This window comes from Pteropus medius, unplaced genomic scaffold (assembly GCF_902729225.1).
Source record: "Pteropus medius unplaced genomic scaffold, Ma_sr-lr_union100, whole genome shotgun sequence".
In the NCBI taxonomy this organism is placed as follows: Eukaryota; Metazoa; Chordata; class Mammalia; order Chiroptera; family Pteropodidae; genus Pteropus; species Pteropus medius.
This window is the reverse complement of record NW_024354500.1, coordinates 20,256,198-20,269,211: the sequence shown is the minus strand read 5'-3', so window position 1 is coordinate 20,269,211 and position 13,014 is coordinate 20,256,198. Positions and strand designations below refer to the sequence as shown.

At 38.3% G+C, this 13,014-nt stretch overlaps 1 protein-coding gene across 4 annotated transcripts in view; it reads right to left on the bottom strand.

Moving 5' to 3' along the window:
* LOC120594975 (translation initiation factor IF-2-like) overlaps window positions 1-7,587 on the bottom strand; it is a 97,487-nt gene extending 89,900 nt beyond the window's left edge. For 3 of the 4 annotated variants that reach the window (XM_039853210.1, XM_039853212.1, XM_039853209.1), the window contains exon 1: window positions 6,745-7,587. In XM_039853210.1, coding sequence (XP_039709144.1) covers window positions 6,745-7,453 — 709 coding nt within the window. In that variant the 5' untranslated portion in view covers window positions 7,454-7,587. Of the gene's footprint in view, window positions 1-2; window positions 3,369-6,744 lie in introns of those variants that run through there. The other variant, XM_039853211.1, reaches the window with a different exon arrangement.
* Window positions 7,588-13,014: the final 5,427 nt, after the last annotated feature.

Genomic DNA, 13,014 nt, shown 5'->3' with positions numbered 1-13,014 from the left:
TCACTTCATAAATTATGTAAATGTCCAACCACTATGCTGCATACCTGAAACTAAACTAAACTAAACTAAACTAAACTAAACTAAACTAAACTAAACTAAACTAAACACTAAACTAAATCTATGTGTTGAATCCACAGTTTATAAAATGGAAGTGTGAGAATTTACCCTTAGTCTGGGATATACTGTACCTGACTATTCAGCTTTATAGTCATTTGCATCCTTTATGTATTATTTAGCTATTATTTAAGACACTTCGTTGTATAGTCTAAAAAAAGGATAGAGTTTGAAGTTAAATGTTTGGACTAAGGATAAAGGACTCATTTTCCCTTGGAGGTGGGGCCATAATGAGATGAAAAGGACAGCTCTAAGTTATAAAGCTGGAAACAGAAAAAGGCAGAAAGAAAGGACAATATGGAAGGAGGGACAAGGATGAGAAAATGTCAGCTTCATGAAATGAGACTACTACCATATTTGTAACTTGTGAATAAATGACACAATGTCATCAAAACTTATTAACAGAGAATAAATGCATCTCAAATATAAAGTTACATATTTGAAAGTATAAAATTAATGAAAATAAAAACTGTTTGAAACTTTATCTTTCCTATTTAAAAACTTCTTCTAAGACAAAATAAAAATAAAAATGTCTGGAGTTGCAAAAATAAATTACCAAAAATTAGCCTTTATAATTTTTTATTTTTCTATCAACATTTAGCAAAAAGTGTAGCTACTTTTCTATGATCATTAGAAAATATTAATTTAGAAACCTGTAAGACAGCTAACCATATTAAAAATTATTTTCACAGACTCATTTCATAAATTTAATACCCAGAAATTTTTAAACATTTCAGCAAATGTTCTCTAGGTGATCATAATGAAATGTTAAGCTATGAAAAAATAAATATATTTGACTTTTTTTTAAAACAAATACATCGTTTATAATAAAATTCCATGGACAGTAATTCAAGGAATATAATTAGTTTGCTATGAAATAGATCCTTTGAATCCTTGTTTAATAAAAAGTATTACTACTGATAGTTTTAATCTACACAAAAGGAACTGAAAGATTTTCAAGTTTATTATGCTAAAAATATGTGCTGAAGTGTTAAGCTTCTCTAAATTTTAGCATTATACCTCTAAAAGTCCTAACTTCTGCCAAAAGAAAAGTATACTTCAACTAAGCAAGAAATTTCCATTACTCCTATATTAAGAAGCCACACCCCATTCCACTAATGACAGGAAAACATTTCGATTCAATTCTCTAACACTATTCAGCCTGAAGCAAAGTTTAAAAAAAAAAAAAAGATACAAAAATAAAACACAGCTCACATTTTCAGAGAAGAAAGGAAACTTTTGCTAAATAAGTAGCAATTGTGCTGAAGAATTTATATGCTAGGCACGACTGAATGTAAAGACCGAATGTAAAAACACCAGGGCAGTCAACCATAGCATTGGCACTTTGAGTATGATTAACAGAATGAACTTTCAAAGGTCAATTAAATGTCAACACACTTCTAAGAGATATTCTTAAGTCTGGTCAATGTATAATAGCACCTCATAACTTAGGGATACCTTCTTAATTCAAGTGTAATATGCATGTGATATATACACATACATATACAGACTTAAAACATGTCGCCAGATTACTAGAAAGTCATCTAGCATCTATCCTAGAGATTTGACTATTAAATGTTTTTCAAGTTATGAAATGATTAGAAATATAACTATTTATCATATAGCACTATCCAATGAAGATGAAATGCAAAGTACATTATAAATGTTAAGACTAAGGTTTATCTGATAGCTGTCCCTATCTATTCCATCAAAGGAAGTCATTCACAAAGAGAACCCTCTATTGTCCCTAATACACCATCCTACTACCTAATACATCCTTCAATAATCTTCCCAGAATGCTGTGGTTAAAAAGCTTACCGAAAAAGGTACATAGCATTCAAAAACTGCCAAGTTTTGCATTAGCAATCTGTAGGATAGACCAAGTCCTAAAGGCAGTGAGTACACCCATTCCTGGCATTTTCATCTAAGAACTCAGTAAGAGCCCTAATCCCATCCCACATAAGTAAGGCTAAGTTGTCCTAGAACCTCAGCATGAGAAGGGGCCATCAATATCATCTGGCCCAAACCTCTCCACATTCACAGCTCAAGAAATATAGAACCACAAAGGCAGAGCAACCACTCTTGGCTCTCTCAGCTCCTTAGTAGACGTCAACTATTTAAAACTTAGTCCAGTGCTTTCTGATGTGCATCAAATCTATTATATACTTTCCCTCCATTAGGACTTTAAGACCAGGTTATAATTGACCAAACAGCTGTGGTTACCATTGGAATTCAGAGGAAGATGAGATCTTTAAGGTGTTAAAAGGATCTAGGAAGGCTCCAAGGAGGAGCTGGAAATCGAAGAATGGGTAGAATCTGGGTGTTCTGAGAGGAGGCTCACTAATGAGGGAAGCAATATGGGCTAAAGCACTGTGGTGAGTGAGTCGACCATGTTCCAGGAACTATGAAGAGAAAGCTTTTAGAGTAGGATGAGACCCTGGTTTCAAGACCAATTTATAAGCCAGGCAGAGGAGGTTCAATTTGATTGGGGCACAAATAGAGAATAATTAAGGGATTTTGATTTTAGAAAACTTATGTGAAGACAGCAAAGACTAGTGTAGCAATAGGGTTGCAAGAGAGAATGATGGTAGAGAAAGATTTGAGGTGCCTCATAGGGGTCTAGCTAGTAATATTAATAGTATTTTACAGGGTTATTATAAGGAACATATGAACTATTGAAAGAAAAAGCACTTCATAAAGTGTAAAAGCTCTAGAATGTAAAGATATTTTTAAAAGAGAGGAAGGCAAAGGTCTCTCTGATCATATCCCCATGTCACAATGACACACTTCTCCGAAGGCAAATCTGGAGTCGAATTGTGGATCTATTCCGATGGGGTCAGAGATAGAAATCAACTTTTCTTCAATAATTCCAAAACCTAGATCCCAAGAGGAGAGACAGCTGCCACCCTAAGCACCTGCAAGGTTAAGGGTCACTGATACTAAAATCCAAAACCAGGATTAAAATTTTATAGCAGACTACATAGTATTTCTCAAAGTGAGTCAAAAAAGTATATAAAGAGATAAATAAGGTGGTACAAAAAGGGAGGAGGGTAGAGGAGACAGCAGCTAAGCCAGGGAGATACACAAGGAAATCCAGGTTATTAGCTGGCACTGTGGTCTGCATACTTCTCCTGTTTCTTTCCCTCTGCTTAACAGTTACTATTTAGTGATGTGAACTTCCCTTGTGTCTAGAGCTACTTATCTTCTCCTGCAGTCTTCCTCTCTTGTCCCTCTTCTACAGCAAGACTCCTGGGCTAAAAAAGAAAATGTTAAAAGTTACTATAATAAATTAAAAGCTACATATATGGAGTACATACTGAGTGACAGTTATTATCTGTCACTAACTTTTATCTTATGTAATTTATAACCTTAATACTCAAAACTCCTATGAGGCAGGTACTATTATCCTCATTTTTTAAGGAAACTGAAGCTTAAAGTGTCAAGGATTCAGCTCAAGGTCACCTAGGCAGCAAAATGGCAAAGCTAGGATTTAAATCAGGTGTGCTGTCACCTCAGCCTAAGTTTTAACCTCTCTCCTAAACTCTTACGTTTTATTTTTTCAATATGAAAATCCTCATTTATATATCAGGGATTTTATGGATAAAGAGGTTATAGGACACATTATATGGGTTTGTAGATGGAAGTTTTGACAGAGGAAGAGGGCCTACATGTAGACACATACTTGCCTGCCAAATTGTCAGATTTAGGACTGAAACTTTCAAATGTGAGTGTTGAACTGTGTTGAGGGGACAGCTTTCCATTCAGCATTCTTGCTGTCTTTCAGGCCTTCTGTCCCTTGGGGTCAATTCCCAATTGTTTGCTTGAAACCTCATCTCCCTAGTTGAAAAGGATGTGGCTGGGATTGTCACTCCCACAAATCACAGACAGGCTGCCCAGGAGGCGGTGGTGGTATCCCATAGCAGGAGCAGTCTCTTGGGTCTTGTGCCCTAAAGCAGCCTTAACTCTGCTTGTAGGTGGTGTCTTGGTTTGCTTGTAGAAGCAGTTCATGAGGAGCTCCCTGGCCCTAAGAAGAGATGAAGCCATAGCATGTCTGGTGCTGGAGGGGAAATGAGCAGAGCAGTGAGCATCTGGGGATGCTTGGTAATGCTCCTAGAGAAAAGCAGCAGTTGCCACTAAACACTGGCAAGAAAACTCTTAACACTAATTCTCAAACTTTAATGTGATAAACTCTCACTTTGGGAGGAGCTTGTTAAGAATACAGATTCTAGGTTCTGGTCACAGAAATTCTGATTCTTTAAGTGTAGGAAGGTGCCCGAGTGACGTTATACAAATATTACAGAATATTCTGATATAGGTGGTCTAAGGAACACACTCTCAGATATACTACTCTAACCCCCTACAAAGCTGTCCAACCAGCAAACCTGCTCTGAGGAGAATGCACATTCTACAAAGCCAGCTTGTTTGTTTGTATATCAATGCTATGTTCTAGGTTGAGTGGTCACTTTTAAATAAGGCCGCTAGGCTTTCCAGAAGTTTCCAGACTTACGAATGTTTTGGGACTTATTTTCCTGATGTCTCCAAAGACTATTACACAAGTCCCTTAGGAAAACAAAATATCTCATGAATGATGCAGTCCACATAGGCTCTCTCCACACACATAGCACTTGTCTAGAGTGAAGACCTTCTTGGCAAGATGCTATTTCCAGTGCTTATTTTATATTTGGTGTAAGACTGGAGATAATTTTCTCACTGCAGATTTAGTTGATTTCAAAGATACACTTTCCTTCATGCAACTGTACTGAAAGTTTTATTTCATGCTATTTTAAAAATGAATTTAAAAATCACAGTACTCAAGTGAAATATGGTTATGATTAGGCCATTTAATTAGACATTCAATCACAATGCAAACAGCTGCTGATTACTTAAGAAACATACTTTTTCAAAGGTTTGTGTTCTTCAAAGAAAGCTAGGTCATAAAAGGTATTATGTTAAATCAATATGGCTATCTTTCTCCTAGAAATCCTATCACTTGTCTTTGTCTCTTTCCAAATCTGTATCCCTATTTTAAGCTATAAATTTTCAGGCTAGATACTGGAATTAAGCTCATTTTTTTTCTGCCAGTTCTTTCCTTGATACCCTCTTTCTTTCCCCTAAAGCATAATAATTCTCTTTATAAAGCTGGCAAACATTTTTAATTATTATTATCCGAGAACTAGTTACTTTATTCAGGAAATATTTCTTGAGTATCTATATTTATCCACTTACATTTTTTAAAGTCAACTTTTGTTGTTATAAGCTCCACAAGAAGAGAAACTGCCCAATGGAGCATCTGACATCTAGAAGGCACCCTCTTGAATGGTGAGAAAACTGGGGGAATTTATCATTGAGAGAACAAAATAATTTCTCCTGTATTCAGTACAGACGAGTATACATTTAATAGTTGAGAAAATTTTGGTTAGGAAGTGTTTTTCACTTTCTATGGAAAAATGCAGGTTATCATGATAACCTAAAGTTAACACTACATTGTATTGCAACACAACCCACGATTAAAATATTTCAATACCATTAACAGACCAAACCTTTAACATTAATAATTTATCAAAATTATACATGCCACTAACACATTCCAACAAAGGAGATTATGTAAGTGAGCCGTCTTGGCGTCAGTGATACTGAACACAGCAGCTATTTTCAATCCTTCATTAAAATTAGATCAAGATGTACTTGCATTACGTGTTACTGTTCCTGTAAGGAAGATTTATATTAGTTTAAGATTTACGTTGGTTGTAAGTGACATTTTCTTTTCTTTCTTTGTCACAAGTTAGAGCCTCCTCCCCCACTGGCCCCCACAAAACTTTTCAGTAGAAAGAAGCAATAAAGAAAACAACTAAAAAACAAAAACAAAAACAAAACACCTACCCTGTTTACTCTCTCCTATGTATAATAAAAGCCTCGTTCTCCCCCTAAACCCAGTCCAGAAGGGATGAAGGGATCACTGAAGGCACCTGCCCACCTCACCCTCAAGCTTGGTCTCTGTCCCCCGCCCAGCTCCTAGAACTTCAGATAGTGCAGCAAAGCAGACAGTCTTAAGCTTTTTAAAAACAACTAATGAGTGATTTATTTTTCAATGAAAAATCTCTTGAAATATTATTGACTGTTTGAAAACATCAGACTGAAAAGTTACTTCTCAGCAGACTGAAAGGTGAATCCAGGCGCATAAATATATCCTGGCCTAGAGCTTCACAACTCGTGCACCACGTTGAGGCCCAGGAAAATCTCAAACCGACATGTATTTTAAAAAAGGGAATACATGTAGCTCATGTAGCTGTGTCCTCATGTTATCACCCCTAAGGAGATCTAAGTGGTTAAGTCACTTGTCCAAGGTCAAGCAGAGCCAGTTACAGGCAAGGCTGGTGCGTGACCTTCTAATTCCGCCCCCCACCGTCCCCTCCCGAGCCCTCTCGCACAGGCCCTCGGCGGCCCCGGCTCCTGAGGGGTTCCCACGGATACGGTTCACGCGTCAGTGGCATGTCAGCGCCTCCTAAGCCTTCTCACTTTTATTTGTTCTCCCTGCCTGCTCTAAAAAGTATTAAAGGCTTTCTCCACGCCTTCTCCCCAAGCCCAGGTGCTCCAAACCACTTAAGCCCATCGCGCCCAAAGCCAACTCACCCGCAGCCCCGGGCGCGGGAGCCCTCGGACCAACTCCGGCCCTCCCCGCAGTCCCCGCTGTCCGCGCCGCGGCCCGGGCTGACGACGAGTCCAGAAAGTCACAGGCGGTGACCGCGGACGTCAGGGGCGGGCCGCGCCGCGCCGCCCCGCGGAGGCGCCGCAAACTTTTCCCGGCTCGCAAGTTGCCGGGTGCGGCGGCGGCGGCGGCCCGACTTCCGTCCCCGGCCGCGGGAGCGAGGGGGCGCCCCTCTCCCGGGCGGGGGCCGGGGCGGCCGGAGGGGCCTGGGCGAGCCCCGGGACCGTCGAGTTGGGCCGGGGGAGCGCGGACGCCCGCACCGTGAGCCCCGCTGCATTGTCTCCGCGGCCTCGGACCCAGCCCCGGCGGCGGCGGCGGCACCAGCGGGCACGGCCGGGAGCTGCCGTCCCGAATTGGCCGCCCCCTTTCGCCGCCGCCGCCGCCGCCGCTCACCGCGTTCTTTGTGTGTCTCTGGCCGCCCTCGGGCCGCTTCGCCGCTCGCCTGACAGCTGATGGGCTCGGCGCGCCGGGTCCCGCGTCTCCCGCGGCCATCGCCGACGGATCCCGGCCGGGCCGAAGGAGGAGGCGAGAGGAGGAGCGAGCGTTGACAGATGCTGTCTCCGAGCGGCCGCCGCCGGGGGAAAGCCGGGACTGCCCTTGGGAGACGCCGCCAGACAGCAGCCTCGGCACCATATGGCCCTCTTCGAGACCTCTTCCGCGCCGGGATCCCCCGCACCCCGCGGCCGGCCCAGCTCCGGTCCGGCGCCCCGCGCCCGGCGCCTAGCTTCGCCGCGGAGCGCGCTTGGTCAAGACTCCTGGGGAACTGGCTCCGCCCCCTGGCTCCAGCAGCCTCCAATGGCCTCGGCCTACAGGGGCAGCTCCGTCCAATCAAGTGTCGGAAAGTCCAGCCAGTCCCCGAGAATTTAGCCAATAGGAGGCGACTCCGGCAACACACCCGCCCTGATCCAGAGGGAACGAGTCGCTCAGAGCTCTTGGTGGGACCCAGATCCCGGCGCCCAGAGCTAGTCAGTCTGGCCGGAGCTGTGTCACAAAGTAAGAGTCTGTCAAGGGAATTCCGGTGCTTAAATTACACTATTATAATATAGGCTATTGACAGACATGGGAACACTTGGACGCACGACTTTTGTAGGTCATTACCAGCTTATATCCTTGTCTGAATTTAAACCATCTGGCGAAAGTTTGTATATGAAGGAAAGCTGCACAAATATGTTGTAGCGCTATTAACTGTTCAAGTTAAGGCCTTTCCTCTTAGAACATGACTTTCAAGTGTCTAACTAGGCAGCGCTCAGGTTGATACATCTGTCGTCCTTAGTATTCGTCACCTTAATAAAATTTCCAGAACACCAGGTATTTGAAACAGAGGTTTCAAATCCTGCTCCAAAACGCAGGCGGTCATAGCACTGCCACCGTTCTTTTCTTTCTGAAAGAAAATTGCACTCAAGAACAAAAATAATAGGAGTTTTGTACAAGTCTTTATTGTGAACTCTATTTCTGTCATAAAGTCATACACTATCTTCAGTAGTGGTTGGATGAGAGAGAGAGGACTTGAACAAACGATTGGCTATAAACGACTCTGGCTTTTAATCACAGTACCTTGCAGGTAATAGGCACCGTACAGTTTTTTTATTTGACATGAATAGGATTACTAATTTGTTGTTGGTCATATAAGATTTGTAAACTTTATTGAGCTTTTTACTGAAAGTGGACTACACCGTGATGAAAACAGTTATTGGTAACCCATATTTGCATATGTTCAAATTAAATCACAGTTATTGGTACTTCATATAGTTGTCACATTCAGTTTATTTCTTCTGGCAATAAACTTTGCATTTAAATGTTTTTTTTTTTTTTTGTACACGTGTGACAAGTTCCTTTTGCATAAATTATATTGGTGATCCAAAAAATTCTTTTAAGGATGAGTTGTACAATGAACCAGAAGAAGAAGGAGGAGAAGAGAGAAAGACCAAACAAGTGAAAAATGGCTTGTATTACCATCTTGCTTTTTCTATTGAAACTCACCACACCTTATCAAATTAACTTCAAGGGATAACATGAACCCCCAAGACTAAGTTTTGTCAAAAAATTCTGGATCGACGTTGAGCAAATCTCTTAATGACTAACTTATGAAAGGACAATATCCCAGACTCTGCCTGCTTCCATCCAGGTGCTGTGAGATTCAACTTTGATAGCATCTGACAGGAATTTGTCTTCTGTAAGATATTGTGCCAAGTGCACAGCAGCCTTAAATATGTTAGTCTCCTCTGCTTTTCTATAAGCAAGTATCAAGATACTTGCCGACTAGCAGCCTATAAATATTTCCTGACTGTAAATTTTTTCAATCTGAAATAGTTTTCCCTCAAACTAGATGTGAATGAAAATCTAGAGCAAAACATTACTTCCAGTTTTTTTCCCCCTTCTTTTCTGTTTTTCAATAGAGAAGGAGTTAGTGGGGAAAGTTAATGTATCCTATGACTGTCAATGTGCATAGTTTTACATGGAAGTTGTCAATGGCTGGGTCAAATTTATACCCATATAATCAAGTAATTGTGCAGCCATTTATCAGGGATTCACTTAAGGTATTTGTGCTAAATTTTCAAGAGGAAAGGAAATGTGTATTTTTAAAGATACTTCCATGTATCATAATGTAATTTGTTTACTTTGTTTCAAACTGTGATGTAGTACAGAAGTTTAATTATTACTTCAAACAAATGTACATATGGTAACACTAGATGTGAAATTTACTAAATTTAATTGAACCAGCAGTTGTTATTTTCAACTAATTAACTGCACAGATTTTATTTTATGAGTGAAAATTGTGGAAGAATTGATTAATATGAATCTAATATGCATGACTTCTTAAGTATATTTAATTCAAAACTGGTATTTGGTAATTTCCTCATAATCGACAAGTCCACATCCATTTATTTTGCAAATGAATATTTTATCAATTGTCTGGGTAATATTGATGACTCCACTGTGGTGATGCTTCATTCACTAAATGATGTTTTTGCAGTTTCTCATCAATGATTTCTTTCTTCCTCAGTTGTCCAATATGGAACAGGAGAGCTGGCGCTCTTTTAGATAGCTATCAGTTTTAAAACGTATTTAAATATTTACTAGAGAAACTGTGTCTTTGGGGGTAGTTTTAGCATTTGTAAAGATAATTTTTTTTTCAATACACAGACCTAAGATCTTTTTATAAGTTGCATTACACGACGTGGTAATATGACTGACGATATCATTTTCTCTGTATTTTTACATTTAAAATTCTGTCATCTTGAGATTTCTTCATCAATGCGTATAACAAATAATTGAATTCGCATCTTCTAGATTCTGATTATTGATATGCCTCTGAATTTCTATGTGTCTTGGACAAATCAGATTTCCATGTGACTTCTCTCCTATTCACTGTATTGAATTTACTCATTTGAAAATTATGTTATTACAAATAGTAAATAATGTCTATAGAGAGAGCATAGAAAAATAATTTGCTCACTTTCCTTTCTATTTCTGATGTGGATGAGAGAAAATTTCTTTTGTGAACCACAACATCAGATTTTTTAAACTCTCCTTTTATGAAACATATTTTTCTAGTTTCTTGAACCTGACCTTGGAGAGTTTCCTTACTGTAGGATGTCTTAATGGCAAGAGTCTTTCATAAACATACAGAGGAACAGAGATAAAATTCCAGAAAACACTGGTATGGGCATACTAGTCTTCCCTCCTCATTTTGTCTTGGGCCATAGTCCCAAGGGAACTTTCGTTTAGAGTTTGATACTAGGATAATTTTTGTTTCCCCTGAGTGGACGTCTTTGTAACTTCTTTTTATTTCACCTATTGGAAAGCTCTGAACTAAATTTATAGCTCAATTTAGGAAGGTATTATGGCTTGCTTCATTGTGATTTTTTTTAAACATAATATTTACTTTGTCTTGGTTTATTATTTTCATCTATACTTTAGCAGCTTATATTTGTATGTGTGCATTTAATGTAAGTAAGCTCTAAAATACTTTCGGAAATGAGATGAAGTCTAAAGGCACAGGTAACATATTTTGATCTATCCAGAAACTTTGGATATGATGAGCTGAGCATAACTTAAGCAGAATGGGTAGTGAAGACCACATAAAGAAAATTGTATCATTTTCCTTCATAGAGGAAGAGGAATCTAATTCACCAGGTATCTCGAAACCTTTTTCAGAGAGGCAAAAAAGTATAGATGTACAAGATGGGGAAAATTCCACTTATTTTTTAAAGTTAAAATTATAGGAAACAAACATCTATGGATGCTTTCTACAAAGTCAGGAGTTTCATACAAAAATGGAATATTTGACTTAAATTTAAACCAAAATACATATTATATATTATACTTGTGGTCATTTCCCGTGTTACCCATCAGTAGCCTTTATATCTAAGACAATAACCCCTAGTATGTTTCAAATGCAATAAACCTTTTCACTGGGATTACCATATACCCATTTCCCTCAATTTTAATAGATCTTTTAGAAAATAAACAATGTGTCCCCGTTTTTCAAATAATATTCTACAATGGTTTTATTTTAAAAAGGCTTTTCTTGAGTAAGATATAGTCTCATTGCAGTAAGATATAGAACCATTGCAGAACTTCGTCTTATCATTATTTTTTTGAGATATATTTTAATTAACTATAATTTACAGGTTAAAAAAATCATACATACTTTTAAATTGGAGTAATTTACACGAAGTAGATAGTAGCATCTCCTTTCCTGGCTAGCAGATCTCAATGAAGTTAGAAGGGTTTCTGCCGTAAGCAATCAAAAACTCAACCTAATTTATATATAAAACCATTCTTAGTAGTTTATGTAATTAGCAGTCCACTTTACAATCTTGAAGAAGCAGCCAGCTGACAGAAGAAGGAAGGTGAGGAAAAGAGGCAAAAGTGAAGATGAGTGAAGGCATTAACAGCCTTATTCCACCTAAAGGGGCGTCAAGAAACTGACTCAAAGTTAATGGACAAGAAACAGAAGTGTAAGTAGATGTTCCGAAATTACAACCAAGAAAACTTCAAATCATAGTATAATTATCAAAATTACAGAGTATTGAGAAAAGGACTACAAGAAGGAACTAAAACCTTATTTATTTTACATACCTGAGAGTCAAGCACATAGAGACAGATAAAAACAAAAATATAAATATATTACTTATTTTATTATTTAATTTTCATATTTTTTCAATTATGTTTATTATTTAGTTTTCTAAAAGCTGACTCGGTTGAAAGACTTTTCCTTGGGTGGGGGGTATGTTTCAATTGGGCGTGAGGAGGATTATAGTCTTATTTGATATTTTTAAACCAAATGTGAATATTGTTTTGAGAATTTTTCAATATTGCAAAAATCTTAGCATGAAATTTGTTAAAAAATAAATATAGAGTATCAATATATGTTAGGAAACCACAATTTTAAATATTTAGGATAAGATAAAATGGAGTTTGGGACTCCAGTGTGCTGAAATACAAACATTAATCAGGAATATATGTGATGATTTTTAAAAAGCAAATATAATGGGATGCATAGTGAGATTATTTTATTTCCTTCAAAAGCAATTCATAATGTAGTAGATTATCTTTTTTGTTCTTGAGAACAACTGTGCTTTTGGATCCCACAGATTCTAGTATAGATTGGGTACAGGAAGGGTATTTGTTAAATGCCTGGTTTTTTTTTGTTGTTGTTGTTTGTTTTTGATGAAGTAATTATATCATTTGAAATGATTTGACTCAGCACACAGGAAAGCTCAATAGAAAATGTATTCAATTGTGAGCGTCATAGCTTGAGAAATGAATGAAAATTATGGAGAGAAGATTCTATGGAAAGTTACAAAAAGAATTAGAAATCTGGAACATAGAATATTTGAGAAATTAACATTTTTGAACTTTGGGGGTTCCAGATTATCTATATATAATTCATTGTTAATTTTCTGTGCCAGTGAAGGTGCATAAGGGGACCATTGTGAAATGCTCCAAGGGGTCTCATAGGATCTGTTCATCTTGGATAAGAGGGAAATCCATCTCTTGGACTTGCAGTCCACATTGGAAATATTCAAAGGCAGGAGAAAAATTATTACCAGAAACCACGGAGGAAGAAAAGGTGTGTGTATATACATGTATGGGACTAGGCCAAATAAATGATTGGATCACCAAACATTTGGATCAGCTGTCAGTTGATAAAGAGCAAGAAAAATCTAAAAAGCAAGTCCAGAGAG